The 17,915-nt window shown below is 52.9% G+C and overlaps 1 protein-coding gene across 1 annotated transcript; it reads left to right on the top strand.

Moving 5' to 3' along the window:
• Positions 1-1,190: 1,190 nt before the first annotated feature.
• CTSD (cathepsin D) lies at positions 1,191-17,500 on the top strand. Its single transcript, XM_075754915.1, has 9 exons — positions 1,191-1,435; positions 1,861-2,017; positions 4,326-4,449; positions 6,029-6,147; positions 10,138-10,337; positions 11,488-11,610; positions 12,795-12,939; positions 13,887-13,985; positions 14,630-17,500. Exons 1-9 carry the CDS (start codon positions 1,374-1,376, stop codon positions 14,789-14,791), a joined length of 1,191 nt encoding a protein of 396 aa, XP_075611030.1. The 5' UTR covers positions 1,191-1,373; the 3' UTR covers positions 14,792-17,500.
• Positions 17,501-17,915: the final 415 nt, after the last annotated feature.

Here is a 17,915-nt window from a genome sequence, read left to right as displayed (position 1 = left end):
AGGAAATGGCATGAGGGAGGTGCCAGCAACATGAACCAGCGATTTTCCAGAAGTTGCATGAACATGAAGGAGGTGAGCGAGGGACAAGGATCCCACCACGAAGCCAGGGGTCCCCCACTCCACCAGTGACGACCTCGTCCCACAGATAGCTGCTTTCCCATCCCCCAGGCTGGGCACAAGCAGGAGCAGAAAACAAACACCCTAGCCCTCAGGACTTGGAAAGGAAAGCATCTGTAAATCCTATTTTATTTATTTTTTTTTCCAGCTGGTCTCGTGACTCTGTAAGAGCTCGGTCGGGGCAAACTGGGCAGAGATTAGCTCTGTCCATCACCTCCCAGGCCGGTGGGGTGGCACCTCTGAGCTCTGCCGTGACACCCAATGGTGGCAAAGAGCCCGTCCCCGCTCTCCCCAATGCTTGGCCCTGTATTCGGGGGGGGGTCAGACCTCAGGGTCTGCTGGTGGCCAGTGCCCCCCCCAGGCTCTGCCCAGCACCAGCATCATCCCTGATGGCTGTAGGTGTCCCAGTACCGACACAGTGGCATTTCGAGGAGGGGTGTATCTGGCTTGGCACCTCCCCAAACAAACTATGGTCCAGTATATGCCCACCTCCTCCCAAAACCCCCATCCTGGAGGGATGAGTCTCCCCGAACTGGGAGTGTCCTGGGGCCAGGGAGAAGCATGGGGCTGGTGACTGCCACGGCCCCCCTGGCCGGGGGGGTGCTGCCATCCCTGTGGGCCCAGCTGCAAAATTAAACCCTACTGGTGACAGCGGGTGGGCGGCTGAGGTCCAGGAGCAGCCATGGGCTTCTGGCAGGATGAGCCCTCGCCAGGGCTGGGGGTGGGGGGGGCATAGGGGGGCTGCGCTTGGCAGGGTTTCGGGGTGCTGATGACTGGGGACTGCCCCCCGCACCCCGCCCCAAGGAAGAGAGAAAAGCCAGAAAACCTGGAACAAAATAAAGCCAACAAAAAGGAAGGTGAAGACACAACAAAATTGAGCACGCGCGGCCGCTCGGGCGCCTCGTGATGTATTTAATGGTGTTTATTCCCCTTTTCCCGGAGGCTGAGTCACTGCCCCAGGCGCCGGGGCTCAGGCCCGGGGAGCGGGGGGGGGGGGGGGGGGGGGGGCGCGTGAGGCGGCGGCGGCAGCAGCCCCGGCCCCGCACCCCGCGCGAGCCCCGCCCCGCGCCGGCCCGCCCTCACGTGACCGCCAGCTGCAATTTAGCCCGTCAGCTGACTCGAAAGATCCCTGGAGAGGGGCCGCCGCTCCTACAAAAACAGGGACGGCGGCCGGGTGCGGCGTTGCGGCCTTCTGGTGGTGAGACCCTCTGGCCTGTGTCTTCCCCCCCACAGCCACCGCCACCACCATAGCCGCCATGGGGCCTCGCGGCCTCCTCCTGCTGCTCGCCCTGGCAGGGCCCTGCGCGGCCCTCATCAGGTGAGCCATGGGGGGGTCCCTCGGGGTCTGGCTGAGCCCCTCGGGTGGGGATGGGGCGGGACGCATGGGGCATCCACGTGACCTTTGGAGTCCTCATGCAGGCACCCCACATGGTTCTGCTCCCCCTTTCCATTAAAGCAGAGGGGAGAAGGGCTGAGATGCCCCCCATAAATGGGGGCTCAAAATTGATGTCCTGCCTATGCAAGGGTCTTGCCCCAGCTTCCCCTGTCCCCAGTGACCTTTCACAGGCACCTGCCATCTTCCCCTCCACCCGTTGTCTGGCTTTGTGAGAAGTGCTGAGCATGGCACTGTGAGGAGCCCGATGCTGGCAGGTCCCCTGGTTTTGGTGGAGCTATACTGCCTCCCTCCCCACGGGGACTGCCCCCACACACACTAACAGGTGAGCATTCATTCTCCCCTCACAGGATCCCCCTGACGAAATTCCCCTCCATGCGACGGGTCCTGAATGAGGTGGGCAGCGAGATCCCAGACATGAATGCCCTCACCCAGCTCCTCAAGTTCAAGCTGGGCTTTGCTGACCTGGCTGAGCCCACCCCAGAGATCCTGAAGAACTACATGGATGTGAGTAACTCCCCTCCCACCGATCACCCCCCTGCTGTGTCAGACCCTAGCATGATGCTGGCTGGGTGGCCATCACTTCTAGGGGTACCTGTCCTGTGGGTGTGGTGGGACATGCCAACCTCACTGTCCTACCACACCAGGAAGGAGGGAGAGATTCCTATAGGAGAGATTCATACACCCTTATGGCTTGGTGGGTGGTTGCTGGAAGTTGCTTCTTATCACTGCTAAACTAAAAATACTAATAATTATTAAAAAACCCTCTACTACATGAGCAGGAACTTTTCAGCTCACGTGACCTATTTTCTTTCCCTTCTGTCACTATTTAACAATTGTAAATAGGGATCTGTTCACTTGCAGTCCTTCCTAACATCTTCTGGCTTATTTGGGGTCTACTTTCTACAACACAGGGGCATAAAAATCATGCTCCGCTCCTTGGGGTGTTTGGATGTAAAAGAATGAGTGTGGGCCAGGGGAAGAGGACTTGGACTGGGCACCAGCTTTCTGTGGGACTGGTGATGCAGGACCCTTCCTCTCACTAGCTGTCATCTTCTGCATGGCCTTGGGAAAAGCCACCCTGCACCTCCACCTTCTTATCGGCAGCTTAGAGAGCAAAGGGACCTTCATGGTGGAAGCAGCAATAAATGGAGAAGCCAGATAAAGGACATGAAGTTTGCCCTTGCCCAGTTACCAGACACGTGTAGTGTTTCCTATGTCTGGGTTCCCCACCAGGTACCCTTGTAGTTCTTCAGGAGGTGGGATATGAGCACCGGCTGGCAGAATAAAGCTGGCACCAGATATTTGGGTGCTAATTCAGGATATTTCCCCCTGCTCCCCTTCCCCAGGGGTTCTTGTCACCTAGCCAGCGCTGTCCTGCCGGGACTGTGCTGGGAAGGGCCACTGGTGTTTTAATCAGCAGTGTTGAAAGCCAAGGCGCTTTCAGCAGTTGCACCACGGCGTTGTCACTTGTGACTGCAGCTTGGGCTGCCACTTGGAAGGACTCTGCTCCCTTGTCACAGGGGGACCAGCCCAACCTGCGGTGGGAGATAACGGGTCCCTCCCAACCTGGCTAAAAATGCTCTTGCTGCTGGAGGATCTGTTGGGATGAAATGCACAGCTTCCCCTATGCTGCCCTGTATGATCCTCACCTGGGACCCCTTGTGGGTCTGTGTATGTGATGTACAGGGCCTCTATACTGGGGGTTAGTTTTCAAGCCCCAGGAATAATTATCAAATCACTGGAAGCAAGTGCTGCCTCCCCATTATGGCTAATTGCAATGGATTATTAATTACTCAGTGAGCAACCCCTGCAAACTAAGTGCACAGGAGGTGAGCATTTTTGCTAATCCTGTTTTGTCCATCCCTTATCCCCTTAATTAAGTACCTGAGGGGTTTGGAAAGGCCACAGGCTGACTTCCCTTGCTAGCAGCCATCTCTCCAGGGCCCTGATTCAGCAGCTTGCCAAGCACGACATGGCTGCCTGTCCCTTTGGGAGGGCTGGGGAAAAATGGGTCCATCCAGGACCTGCTGAGCATTCCCTATTCATTCTTTCCTCTCTGGATAGAGGGATGCCTTGCAAACATCTCAGCCACCCAGGTTTCTTCCAGACCCAGCAGAGATGCACTTGCAGGGCAGAGGGGTATCCATTGGATACCTGTGCTGCAGGGACTTGTTGCAAACTCTCACCTCACAGGCCTAAATCCCTCTCTGGCAGTGTTGCTGATGCCCTTCTCTCCCAGCAGCTCTTCCAAAGTCTTCTGATGCCCACAGCTGAACATCTTATTCCTTCCCACCCCAGGGGTTCACCAGCCTGCACTGAAAGCCCCTAGCAGCTCTACCTCCACCTGTGGTGGGCAGAGCTGCTGCTTGCTGCAGCTCACAGTTCCTCTGCAAACTTGCCAGCAAAGTAGCTTCCCAGCCAGTTTCAGCTTTCAATAACACAGGTGTTTTGCTTGGCTTCCTCCCATTTTTTTTCCTCTTCTGTATAGTGAACAGCATGCTGGCTTGCAGACCTTCACCCTTGTCTTCTGCCCTGTGTACCTGCCCCAGAAGTCCTCCTCTGCAAGCACCTGTCTTGCTTCTCCCCAATTTATCCTTTTCATACCTGCTGTAAGGAGATGTGAATACCAAAGGGGAGCCTCCCTTCCAGAGGACAGAGTCTGGGAGCCCGTCACTGCCAAAAATGAGAGGGTAGCAGTGTCTAAATAAGAAGCCAGTCCCCTTTTTTGATCCTGAGAGACTTTTTTTTTGGTCTTTAATCCCCACTTTTAGTAAGTTGCCTCTGCTCACAGCTCCCTTTTCCTCCTTTGCAGGCCCAGTATTATGGTGAGATCGGCATCGGGACCCCCCCACAGAAGTTCACTGTGGTCTTTGACACTGGCTCCTCCAACCTCTGGGTGCCATCTGTGCACTGTCACCTCCTGGACATTGCCTGCTGTAAGTGTCACCAGTGCCAGCTGTGGCTTGGCAGCTTCTCCTTCCCTGCACAATGCAAATCCTGGCATTGCAAGAGGAGAAACTGACAGCAGTGTGAAAGGGCTTGTCAGAGGCTGATGGGCTCTTGGGGTCAGAGCTGGAAATAGGATCCCAAACTCCTGCATCCAGCCTTCATTACTCCCTTCCTGTTTTTTCCTCTGTCTCCCACGCACAGCTCCAATCCTTCCCCAGTAGCCTCAGCCCTGCAGCTGGGGAGCAGCATCACAGGTTGTGATATTTCTCCCCAAATTATAGACTGACACTGCTGTTGCCCCATTGTGCAAGGCTGGTGGAAAAAAAAAATCAACCTCTTGCCAGATCTGATACAACTGTCCTAGTTTCTGGTTTATTGCTGCATGGAGCATGTGCCTGCATGTTTATGGATTTATAATTAACGAAAGCCAGGTAGGCACGAGGAGATGAGAATGTCTTAGGCACTACAAGGTTTTTTGCTTTGTGGCATTCCTATGCAATAAACCTCCACAGTTGAAGGTTTCCAACCCAGCAATGGCAAAATGCCATTTAAAAGCCACTGGCTGTGCTGCTTGAGCAGAGAAACCTGTGGAGCCAACAAATGCAACCATGAAAGGTGGTGCACAGTGCTTGTTGGGGGTAGGGAGGAAATTTGGTCGTCTTCTATGGCCCTGTAGTGCCCAGAGAGGAGACAGACCACCTTCTTGCATATGTGAAATGAGATTTAGGACCCTGGTAGGGTGATGAGGTCCAGACCTGGTCTGTTCTGGGGGTCCCTGATCTCTAGCAGGGAGCTGGTTTCTCAAGGCAGCAGTGCAGGAGTTGCTGGGACCAAAGAGCTGGTTTTACAAGTATGCAATAAGCGTAACCTCCTGCCAGACTGGGATCCAGACAGCCCTGCCAGGGAAGTCCCTGTATAGCGTGTCGGTTTCTGTAGGGCTCGGCTGGTTTGCCCTCAGCTGCTGTCTACCCCGCTCAGCAAGCAGCCATGGAGCCAGGCTGGTTGAGCTCACTGCCACGTGCTGCTGCCCAACTCGTGACTCAGGAGGAATCTGCATGGGAGGAATCTGCCCAGCCATAAAACCAGGGGTATCTTTCCTTCAAGGGGAAAAGCAGCTTGGACTAGGGGAAAGCCCTTCTGCTCTGCAAACAAAAGAGTACTTTGAGCCCTCTCTGTGCAAAAAACAACTGTATAAAAAAATTCCAGCTAGTCTTAGTAAAAGGAAAAGATAAATCCATAAAGTGAAAATGTTCATGCCCAGCCTGGTTCCCCATGGTATGGGGAACATGTTTTGCTGTGCTATCTAATGCACCCTGACACACCAGCCGCGTAGTTTCTAGGCTGTTAATACCTGGTGGTCAAATCCAATTTAACAGCCAAATAGGATCAGCCCACCTAATTCCCCAGATGTTGGAAATGCTTTGTTAAGCAATCCAGGCTTGGCAAATGCTGTGTCCAGGCCCACCTTCATGTTGTTTAGTGTCTGGATGAGCTGGGCAGCATGGGGTTAGGTATCAAGGAGCATTGTTGATGTATGTCTCCCTGTGTCCATCTCCCTGGCTGCAGTGCTGCACCACAAGTACGATGCCTCCAAATCCAGCACCTACGTGGAGAACGGCACAGAGTTTGCCATCCACTATGGGACGGGGAGCCTCTCTGGGTACCTCAGCCAGGACACTGTCACGGTGAGTAACAACTGCCCTTGTCCTGAGCCGCCCCAGCCTGCTTTCCATAGAACACTCAAAGCCATTTGATTTCAACAGGTCTTGCTTCTTGAGTGTCCTACTTGTATTGAGTATGTTTCAATGCCATGTTTCCAAGTGCTTTGAAACAAGGTGGTGGTGATGATGACTGAGAAGGTGACAATGACCAAGGCAGGCAGAGAAGAGGGAAGGTATTAATCAGCAGGTCAGCAGGCTAGGAGTGTGGACTGTGTGAATGGTGCTTTGCAAACATGGTCTCTGGCCACCCCTCTGACCCTCTTTCCCCCAAGCCTGGAAATTTCCCAACCCAAGTGCACACCAGCCCCTCTGTGCAGGCTGCTGGTGGTGCCCAGCTTGTTCCTGGCTGATAACCACATGGTAGTGGACATCCATGGAGGAGCTGCCCAAACACTGAGCAAAATGGGCTCTTTGCAGCCCCGTCCTGGTCTGGTGTCAAGGATGGTGCTTATGTTTGCAAAGGTTGTGTAATGCTGGGGGACTTCCCCAGCAGCATTCAGGGCCCAGCCTGAGGTAGCCACATTGCTGGTGGTTGCTTCCCATAATTTCCTCTTCAGCAAGCCAGGGCTGAGCTTCCTGCCCTGCAAAGGGTGGGTGCCTTTTGTGACTGCCTCCCAGGTACAGGTGCTCGTGGGAGTTTGCCAGCTGCTGAACATCAGTGATGTACATGCTCCCAGATTGCTTGCTCTCCTGGCAGGGATAAGAGCATGTGTTTGCTTTGCAGTGGGGAGACAAAGCAAGAGTTTTGAATAAGCACATAAATCTAGGGATTTGGGGTATTGTGTTAGGTTCACCTGAAAATTATTGACCTACCAATTTCATTGGGATCAAGAGGAGACCACAGTGGGAGTTTCATGCAAGGAGCACTCTTTAGCCTGTCCTTATAGCAGGAAAATTTCAGGCTAGTCTGGAAGCACCAGCCATTGCTTCTGCGCTGCATCCAAAGATGCCAGCAGCTCAGGCTGGGTGCAGGACCCTCTTTGGGGGAGAGAGCTTTTGATGGGCTCAGTGAACCCTGAAAATCAGTGCAGAAAAGGCTTTGGGGGAGAGCCCCAGAGGGTTGCCAGCAGTTCTGCACCTCTGGTTTTGTTCTCTGCCTTCTGCAGCCCACCAAACTTTGGGACTGTTTCAGTTTTGTTTCATGCTATTTATTTCCTGTGTCCCTTGGTTCACTTAGAAACACCCTGCCACAAAAAAAACCCTGCCCATCTGAGCCTTCCTGTGGCTCTTGCCAAATGAAGGCACCCTGCATGTAGCATTAATGGATTCTCTTGTGTTAGGTTTGCAAAATACAGACAGAGCAGGTGGAGGCATCTGTGCTTGCTCCAGTAATGGAGCAGGGCAGTGAGGCAAACAGCAAACTTTATTGTCCTGTGAAAGTGTGGGCTGGTTTAAGCACTTTCCGGCTTAATGCAGGGGCTGAAGTGAGTCAGAAGGAAAATTGCAGCTTTTTCTTTTTTTTTGTTTGTAATTATCACCCTAATGCCTGCTTGCTAATTAGCTCTCCACTTTCCAGCAGCTCAGAGAAAGGATTTTGTGCCTGAGCTTGTTTGGGAAGTGGGGATGGCTCTTGGCAGCCAGCACGGCTTGTAGCATTTGGTTTCTCTCTGGGCAGAATCAAGAGAAACATCTTGTGTGGAGTCTGAGCAGCGTCATGCTTGCAGTACACAGGGCAACTCAGAGGTCAGGGACCTTCAGCTTGGACACTAAAATGCTTCCTCTGATGCACAACAGCCTGTAGGCAAGCTCCCACTTGGGTGTAATCTGGAAATACAGATGTTGAAACCACCTTCAGGGTGACCCTCCTCTGGCTCCAGCTGTCCCCATGGGTGGAAGCAGTCACAGCAGCCTGTGGTAGCACTGACATATGACTGAAAAATGCTGGTTGGCAGGTGGTCCAGAGTCCTTCAGCCATGAATTTTTTTAGAGAGTGTGACAAGCTCACGTTGAACATCCTCTCTTTCTGTAGAGGAATGATGCCTTGTAGTACCACACCCCTTGGTGCTGCTTGCCCTCCAAAGAGCAATGGGTTCAGCCAGCCCTCTGGTGCTCAGGCATCTTGGCGCTTTATCACAGCCCAACCTTGAGATGTCCTTCAAGGACAGCAGAGGAAGCATTGCCGGCTATGGGGCATGAGGTCTCACGGGGCTGCCATGCAGGTACAGCACACAGGAGATGTCCCTCCCTGCCTCTCCCCTGTGCCTCTGCAGGGGGGAGCCCTGAGCCCCAGTGCCAAACCATGCTACAGAGACAGTAGTCTGCCTTCACTGTCTGGCAGTTGCCTGCTCAGCTGAGGCTGCTAACAAGGAGGCTGGGTGAGCTGCAGGGTGCTGACACCTGTCTGCAAAGTGCTGGAGGGTGGCCACCATGCAGCCATCCACTGGTAATGATTTTTGGTCGCTTCCTGTCTGGGTGAGAGCCAGCTGAGGGATGGAGACAAAGGATCTGTCACCTGGAGCCAGCACTCTGCTAAAGATGCTCTTGGGTTTCAGTCCTACTGAGGACCGAGTGTAGGCAGGGTCTGCTGAGACCGTACCACCGGACAGATATCTGCCTCCTCTTGGGATGTGCAACCAGGACAATAGTCAAACCTGACACTCAGTTTTATCAGTCCATTACACTCTAATATTTTTTAAGTGGAACCCTTATTGAACTCTCTGAGCTGTGCCCAGTGGTGGAGCGGTGGCTTTTGTAAACCTGCAGCATACAACTGGCACACTTGCCGTGTGTCAGCAAGCGGATGCATTGCTGTGAGCTGTTTTGCCCCACATCCTGCTCTGTGGCTTTTAGCTTTTGCAAGGCTCGATCGCCCTTTCCTAGTGCAAGCCTCTGATACCATTAAAGCAAAAACTGCCTGTCCCAGCCTTGCACTGTTTAACCCTGGGGGGATATTAGTAATTTACAAGGATCGTTATCTGCCATCAGGTAGGAGAGGCCAGCTTTTTAGTCCAGCCCAGTTCACTACAGGGCTGCTAGCTGCAGGCTGAGAAGCTGAAATTGTCCTAGCACAGATGCTAAAATTGCCTGTGGTCAGCCAGAAGCTTGAAAACCTCCTGAACTGTTAGAGCCAGGAGCCAGCAGACACGTTCTGCTCCCTGTCAGCAGAGCTATCCTGCTTTCTGTGATTTCCTTCTTTCTGGGGATCTGCCCTTGCAGGGTGTTTCAGCTTTCTGGGGGAAATGCCAGTCCTTCTTGTGGCTGGCAAGAGAGGTGACCTTTTGCATTCTCAGTATTCCACTTGCTATTTTTGTGTTCTGGGCTCAACCTTGCTTTCCTGGCTGGGTCTTCTCCCCTCCCATGGGAGGTCTCTGCAGGCTGGTGGGTCTGCTGGGAGGTACAGCAATATCCCGGGGATGTTTCTGACATAAGGGAGATCACAGGGGTTGCTGGCAGAGGTGAGAGATTTGTGCTTCCAACTGCAGATGGGTGCAGAGCCTGAGGAGTTAGGACATGGAGATCACTTAGATGATGTCCATGGTGGAGAAGAGGTTTAAAAGCACAGCACAAGAGCTTTTCAGACTGGGAGGAAAGGATGAAGTAGGTGATAGGGAAAGGGATGTAGGGGTGATAAAGTGATATAGGACCCTCTGTGCAAACAGGAGGAGCTGCAAAATGGCATGGCCAGTGCTGGGACCCAGCAAAAGGCTGGAAGTGCTGAGGTGGGCAAAGAGCAAAAGGGGGCGTCTGCCCATAGGGGTGTGCTGGGCTTTGCAGGGACCCAGGAGGTGCCACTGTGTGGCCAGAGTGACCTGTGTCCCCCTGAGGAGGACGGCACCAGGGTGTCTGGTTTCTGCAGCTTCCTTCAAATGTAAGGGTGAAAGCGGGCAGGAGTGCGGCAGCGTGTTGAGGGATGTGCTACAGCGTGTGTCCAGTGAGATCCTGTTTCCACACTGATCCCCCGAGACAGTTTTCTTTACAGTCTGCTTTTTCCCTTCCTTCCCCATCTCCCCTCAGCTTGGTAACTTGAAAATCAAGAACCAGATCTTTGGGGAGGCTGTGAAGCAGCCAGGCATCACGTTCATTGCTGCCAAGTTTGACGGCATCCTGGGCATGGCGTTCCCGAGGATCTCTGTGGACAAGGTCACCCCTTTCTTCGATAACATCATGCAACAGAAGCTGATTGAGAAAAACATCTTCTCCTTCTACCTGAACAGGTAGTGTTGGGTTTGGTAGCGCACCTCTGGCAAGCCCAGCTGGGCATTTCTCTATGCCTCCCCATAGCACCTCTTGTCATGTGCCAGTTTACGCCCTGGCCAGCACTGTTACGGAGGTCTCAGCAAGGTCTTCTTGCTGGAGCAGTCAGGCCAAAATCTCTGTTTACTGCTTTGAAGTAAGAAGGGAAGTAGAAATGCAGCCATTTTACTGATAAAAAGCTGCATAGATCTGCTGCCAGACTTCTTAACTGATGAAGAGCAGAGGATGCTTCCAGAGGAAGAAGAAACAAAAATAAACAGGGTTGTGATCATGAAATTGCACGCTGCTAGGCAGTCCCCATTGGAGGAGTAAACACAGCCCCAGTCTGTTGCCACAATTCTCAAGCCACATGGCCACCACCATGTCACGTCCTAGGCAAGCATGCCCCCCACCAGTCATCACTAATGATGTGGCTAATACTCCCTCATGCCCCAGGAAGTCCTCCTGTGAGGCTCCCAGTGCCTTCCCACCTACTGCTGCTCCCCCCAGGACACCCCATCATCCTCCTGGCACTGCAGGGGGCACTCTGAACTACTTCAGCCCAAAAAGTAGCACACCAGGAGCAGGAAAGGCAGGGAGCGCTGCTGCTGTCCGCTCAAGCGCCAGCCCTCCCCCATCACCATATTTCTTCCCATCTGCTTGGCAGTGAGCTTTTATCTGACAGTAACCTTGAGGATTCGACTCCAAGGCTGCTGGCTGGCACAGAGTCGGGTGCAGATAACCTATGCTGCATCAGCCATGTCCAGCCCTGCACAGGTGCTTGTTACAAGCTGATTATTAGGAGGGTCCCTGTGCCAGTACTCAGTTCCTCTTTGCTGTCCCCCTTCTCTGCAGCGAGTTTCTTCAGGTGTCTGTGCGAAAGTATGAGGCAAAAAGCTGCAGCTGGGCCAAAATATTCCCATTTCCCCACCCCAGCCTATCTCACAGTATCTGTCTTTATATTGACATATTATAGCACAATGTAAGTAATCTGTTTCCAGTGCTGTTAATGCCATGCTTCACCCCCAAGAACCCCAGCATATGTTTTGGGGGCACACAGAGGGGGTTGTTCTCACCCTGCCCTTGATGTTCATGGATTTGGGTTGGTTGTTGTTTTTTGGTTTTTTTCAGAGACCCCAGCGCTCAGCCCGGTGGTGAGCTGCTCCTGGGAGGGACTGACCCCAAGTATTACAGCGGCGACTTCAGCTGGGTCAATGTCACGCGCAAGGCCTACTGGCAGGTCCACATGGATGCGTAAGTCCCCCCCTCTACCCAAATACATGTGTGGGGGCACATGTGCAGACAGCTCACACCTGGGTTGGGCTGAGACCCTCCCCGAAAGGGAATCATCCTCTATCCCTGCAACACAGCCATGCCAAAAAAAAAAAGCAGATTAAAATCCCACCCTAAGGCTGGGTCATTTGTCGCTGGAAGGCGAGGAGAGGCAGAAAACAGCAGGAGATGTTCTGCAAAATCCTTTCCTCTTGTTTACAGTTTGGCCCTTGCAAACACCTGCTGCGCCCTTGTGAATCGGGGAGAAAAGCTGGTGTGTCCACCTTGCAGGCAGGGCGAGCTCCATAGATTAAACCCTGGCGTTGCTCAGCTCTCAGCAAGGCCTGAGCTGTGTGGCTCACTTGCACACAGCTCCAGAGGAGCAGGATGAGGCCCCAGGAAGCCAGCCCTTGACTGAAGGGCACGGTGCGGCAATCAGCACGCATTGTTGGAGGCAGAGGGGGGAGGAGAGCAGGCTGAGCTGCCGGCCTGCCAGCCCTGTGGTCTATTCTGAGCTCTCCCATGTGATGGGAACTTAAAAGCAGCCTGTGATCAGAGTGCGTCCTTTTCCTGGGGATTGCATCCCTCCCCAGCTCAGGGTTTTAGTTCTCATCTTCCCCCAGCCCTGCCACGTTGGCAAAGCGTGGCAGACCCTTGGCTAGGAGGCTTTATCTGTCCGTGCCACTGTGAAATGCAATGCGGGTGAGGAAGCCAAGCAGTTCCTACCTTGCCTCACCGATCTACATGAACCCCCTCAGCCATCACACCACCCCTTCAACGCTTTGCTTTTTGCAGTAGCACAGGTCATATGAGTCCCTAATGCCTCGCCCTTAGCTTGCTCATGTGCCCATTAGTCATGGTGTTTAGCAGGCAGGGTATGCAGGCAGCAGTCCGGGCTGCCTGCAGAAATGCAGTAATGCACCAAGGCACCTGCTCAGTTGGGAGCAGGCGAGGGCCCTGTGGAGAGCCAGGGGTTCTGTGCACTAAGTTGGTGCTGCATCAGGGTTTCTGAGCATGTGTCCTTCCTGGGCATCTGTCACAGCCCTTCCTTGCATGCCTGTGTGCTTCCCAGGCTTGACCATCTTCAACTGTTTGCCTACTGCTGCCCGCAGCCTTTGCTGGGAGGCCCTCTAAGGGTTGTCTTCTGTCTGGGCATCTCTCCCCAGGGTGGACGTTGCCAACGGGCTGACTCTGTGCAAAGGGGGCTGCGAGGCCATTGTGGACACAGGAACCTCGCTCATCACTGGCCCCACCAAGGAAGTGAAGGAGCTGCAGACGGCCATTGGGGCAAAACCACTCATCAAAGGCCAGGTTGGGAAAGTGGGAGTCCATGGCCATCATGTAATCTGTGCTGATGCCCTGCTTTGCACCCAAATGCTTCTAGAGACCCGGGTCTTCTCGTCCCTCTGCTCTCCATTCCCAGGCTGTGCTCCTGGAAAAGCCCCTGGCATAGCAGGGACCCCTCAGTCTTTTGACCTCACGTAGCATTCGATGCCCTGCTCGTGCTCTTGGTAGAGGGCACAGTCCCGTGAACTTCAGGAGGCTTTGGGTCACCCCTGCTGCCCATCTCTGGGAGGCAAAGGAGAAGGGGTGCAAGTTGCAGCTGAGCCCAAGGACTGACATTAATGTGAGTCCAGAGGCACTTTATATTTAATGCAAATGACAACACTTCCCTGCCAACTTTTTAACTATCTTAGCTAATCTTACAAGATCATCCCTCTTCCCTGAAATTGTGGAGGGACAGGGATTATAAGGACCTTGTAGAAAGGATGCTCTGCTCTGAAACCCCTCCCAAATCAGAGCCATGAGCACTCATAGGGCTTTTATGCAGTGTGGGGAGACCCCATGCTGCAGCAACTGGCTTAGACCTGCCACCCTTGCCAAGACTCGCCAATGTTAAACTGCCTTTGTCTATTCATCACACCACGCGTCCCTGTCTGTGTCTGTAGGCTGTATCGAGCCACGTCTCCCCCTCCTGTGGCAGAGGTAAGACCCCAGCCCTGCTGCATCAGGTGCAGAGCCAAAAAAAGAGTGAACCCAGCACCCTTTGGCTCCGTCCCTATCTCTAAAACCCTCTGGCCCCTCAGCTTGCAGCCCTGGGTGGGGAGCAGCCTGCTTATCCCAGCTCAAGGGGGATATGAGCAGTTCTTAGGGAAAACCACAGCAAAGACATGATTGTGTCTGGGGGAGACCATGCCCTTTCCTGAGGACATGGGAGCTGCCATCTAAGTCTAAAGCCTTTACCATTTCTGTTTCAGTACGTGATCCCCTGCGATAAGGTGTCGTCTCTGCCTGTCGTCACACTAACACTAGGAGGGAAGCCCTACCAGCTCTCTGGAGAGCAGTATGTCTTCAAGGTGCGTCCAGGCAACTTTTGCTTTCTCTATTCAAACCTTAACCATGAAATCCAAAAATGCAAGAGCAGCAAAGGCAAGGCTGGAGCTGGCACTTGGAGAAAAGTCTGAAAGGTTGGGGTGATGGGGTGGTGGTGCTGGCTGATGGACTCAGGCAACCTCACCAAAGTCCTGCAGTAACAAGACCCCCTGCGTGATCACGCTCATGAGGGATGGCAGGATGGGAGAGGAAGGGCAGGCAGGCTGTTGCACTGCTTTGTACAAACATTTTGCCCTTTTTCTGCTGGATTCTGATGCCATGAGGCCAGCCTTGTCATAGCAGAGGCCACCAGCCTGGCATTTAAGCCATCACAGTCAACTTGCAAGGACCATCTTGTGTAGAATTTTGACAACAGCTCTAATTCAGAGTTGCATGGGCTGGGAGGTTTATGGGCACGTGCAGCTTTACTTGATGCTTTGCTGCGTAAGGGCTCTGGGAGGGGGAGCTGGGTTTTGGAGCTGTGGGAGAGGCAGGTTGGGAGTCTTGCAAGCTGTGGATCTCAGGCTGGGAGAAGCACAGCCAGTGTTGGCAGGTGTTACTGCCAAGCCGGTGAGGTTGAGGAAAGAGGAGGACCTCCTTGGACTGAAGCTCTCACTCTTTTTTCTAGGTTTCTGTACAAGGAGAGACCATCTGCCTGAGCGGCTTTTCAGGCCTGGACATCCCACCCCCCGGGGGCCCTCTCTGGATCCTGGGAGATGTCTTCATCGGTCCCTACTACACTGTCTTTGACCGTGATAACGACTCTGTTGGCTTTGCCAAATGTGTCTAAGCGCCTGACCCCCACTGCCTCTGCCACACACACACTTACATGCACCGGAGCCATAGAGAAAGACTACCGGGATTAGAAACCCAGTGAGTGGAAAGAAGGAAAAAAAAAAAGAGATGAAACTAGATTTAAAATTATATGGAAAATAGTCATTAGTGCCCTGCTAACTACTTTTTCCCCTCTGTTGAGTAAGTGGTGCTGGGAGGTCTCTAGTTGACAACTCCAGCTGGATTAGCCCCTTGCTTTACTGCTAGGTCTTCCAGTATTTGTTTTTAAGAATGATTCTCAGAGCTGAACAAGGCCCTAATGTCTTCCAGCCTTGGTCTTCCTGGGGGGACAGCTGGCTGGAGCCACCCCCTGGTGCCTCTGTTCCTGCAGAGAAGCTGTCTGGCTGCTCTTGGGTTTGGGCTTCTGCACTGGTTGAGGGGGATGGGGAAGGCTGTCCAGCATGTTATTTATTTCTTGCTTTTTCACTGAAGTGGGGGAGCGGGACGCGGGAGAGTCTGTCTTCATCACCCCTCTGTGACAGGTTGAGGCAGTGACTGCTAGGTCATTTCTCAATGGGTTTGTGCTGGCTTAGTCCTAAGAGAGCACATCCCAGGCTGGAGCGACAGGGAGTTGCAGTAGTGTGCCCAAGTGTTGAGTTTCAGAGCCCAAGGGCTTTGGTGGTGTGTTTTGTGTTGTGACTGCACTAGTGAGAATGCTGGAGGCATGATGTCTGTGTGCCTGACCTAACAAAGCAGAGATTCACTGGGGGGGCTCCAGCCAGTGGGACTGTTCGGGGAGTAAGAATGTAAAGGGGGTCAAGATAGGATTTAATAGAGGTCACTTGAATTCATGGCCACCAAGGCCCAGCTTTCTGCTGAGCAAAGTCACTTGACACAGTGTCTCTTGAGTTTGGTGAACTCAGGTTCCCCAAACTGCAGATCTTCCCAACTTCATCTGCAGCAAGTGAGTTGAGAATAATGTTTCCTAAAGTAACTAAATGATCTACAAGCAGAAATCACAGTGATAAAATCTGTAGGTATTTGTCAGCCACTTAAGACCTTTTGGAAACATTATTTGCAGCATTTTGAACTGCCCAAAACTCAAGAGACAGTTGGCAGAGCCAGCAAGCCTCCCAGGCAGGAGGGTGCTGTGGCAGCTGCTGGACTTGTATTTGCTTTCCCTGGTGCCCCATCCTGAACCCAACTGCCTTTAACACCCTCCTTACCTGCTTTCCACCGTACTAATGCTGGTGAGAGCTCTGTTCATGTCCACCCTGTGTTGCAGACACAGTGGGGAACAATCCTGCTTTGGGGAGATTGCAGCTGATTTAGCTGTGCTCGCAGATCCTCCTGGAGAGCTGAGATCTGTGCATATGGAGCTGCTCACTTCACTGGGCTGGCGTCAGTAGGCAAACAGTGGTGGAGCTGGGAGGATGATAAAGTGAGTTTTAAGCAGTACTAGAAAGCTTAGACTGCCAAGATTCCCAGCTTGTGCTGGGAGTAAAAGACTCTTGGCTTTCCCAGTGCACTGGATCAGGTCCTGAAGTTAGGGAGTGGCAGCAGGTGAGGGGCAAAGCTGAGGGTGGCAAGAGGACCAGATCAGCACCGGCCTTGACAGCAGACCAGGCAGAACAGATGGTAAAATCCTGGCTTCCCAAAATTCACTGATAATACTGCCAGCAGTACTGGTGGGGCCAAGGAAGTTCCTGAGTTTTTGTGCAGTGGGTCAATAGATGGTTATGCCCAGTGAAATGCATATACATCATCCCAAATACTGAATTCACCACGAGCATCAGGGACGCGGGTGGGGAAGAGGTCCCGAGGTGAGCTGTGGGAGGACAGTGAGCACATAGCCTGCAGATGTCCCCTGTCCTCACCCACTGCAGCCGATCAGTTTAGCTTTATAACTGTGCCTCATGCCTTGGAGGGTGGTGGCATGGGCAGTGGGGACAGGCCTGGCCACACTTCTGATGTGCGTATTGTCCCCTGCAACCCTGGATGCAACAAAAGCTTGCAACTCCCAAAGCTTGCTTCTGCCTGCTCGTAGTCTTCACTTGCAACCCTGCCTCTGGACACCTAAGGACATCTGTTGCAGACTGGCTAAAGAACAGTAGTTTGTTACCAAAAAAATAAATTGTGAATAGATACTCCAAAATCAGCAGATATTCAGCACCTCCCCAGAGAGCCCTGATTTCACACCAATTAAAGTGTCCAGAGCTCCTCCAGGTCCTGCTACATCGTTTCCCAGCTGTAGGCTTTTTCCAGTGTGGCGAGACAGACACAACCTCTTGGGTACCTGCAAATAAGACCTGATGCAGAGGGGAAGCCTGGCATGGACCTGGCGGCAAGTTTTGAATGTCTTTGGCATCAGATTTAAGCGGGACATGCAGCACAGCCACAGAACAAGCTGTCGGGATGTGGTTCTGCTGGGCATGTAAGGTCTTATGCTGTCTGTGTCATAGCCTGTGTGGTAGCCCAGGGCTGGGCTGGTGTCTGTGCTTGGGCAGAAACGATGCCCAGAGTGTCATACCTTAGGATAGGCTGGAGGAGTGGTTCATTGTAGTCTTCCCTGAATGGGTCTCCTCCCCGTGTTCTTTTATTTGCATTTTTAAACTGAACTCTAACTGTGTGACTATTTGGGGGTTTTTTTAATCTAATTTGCTGTCAGAGTTACTGTCTCATCATAGAAAATTGAAAAAAAATACAGTATTTCCCCCTCCCTTAACTCTGAGAGTGGTCTTTCCTTAACCAGTTTGAGATGCTGAACTCTTTCTCAGTGTCCAGAGACTGTGTTTCCCTAACCTATTGGCTCAGTAGGTCTGATTGTTCACTCGGGTAGACCCAAATACGTTTCATCCTTCTCTTCCCCCTACTAAGGAAATGTGCTGGGAGCCTGTTGGGTTTGTCTTTTTCAGTGTATTAAAACATAACCCAACCTCTTCAGGATGACATGACACTTGCTATCCTGACCCAGCACCACCGGGGTGGCAGGCCCTCCCAGCATCTCTCCTAGCCTACAGCCTTCTCCTGGGGCCACATTTCTCTGGCTGAGTGTTGCCAAGGGTAGTCCTCCAACAGGGTACTCGAGCTGTCCCCTGGTCCTCTGGGCCAGATAGAACAAGCTCCTGCTTGACTTGGGA

Source organism: Balearica regulorum, chromosome 5, assembly GCF_011004875.1.
Source record: "Balearica regulorum gibbericeps isolate bBalReg1 chromosome 5, bBalReg1.pri, whole genome shotgun sequence".
Taxonomy (NCBI): domain Eukaryota; kingdom Metazoa; phylum Chordata; class Aves; order Gruiformes; family Gruidae; genus Balearica; species Balearica regulorum.
Note: the sequence above shows the minus strand (reverse complement) of the source record. Positions and strands in the feature narration are given on the sequence as shown.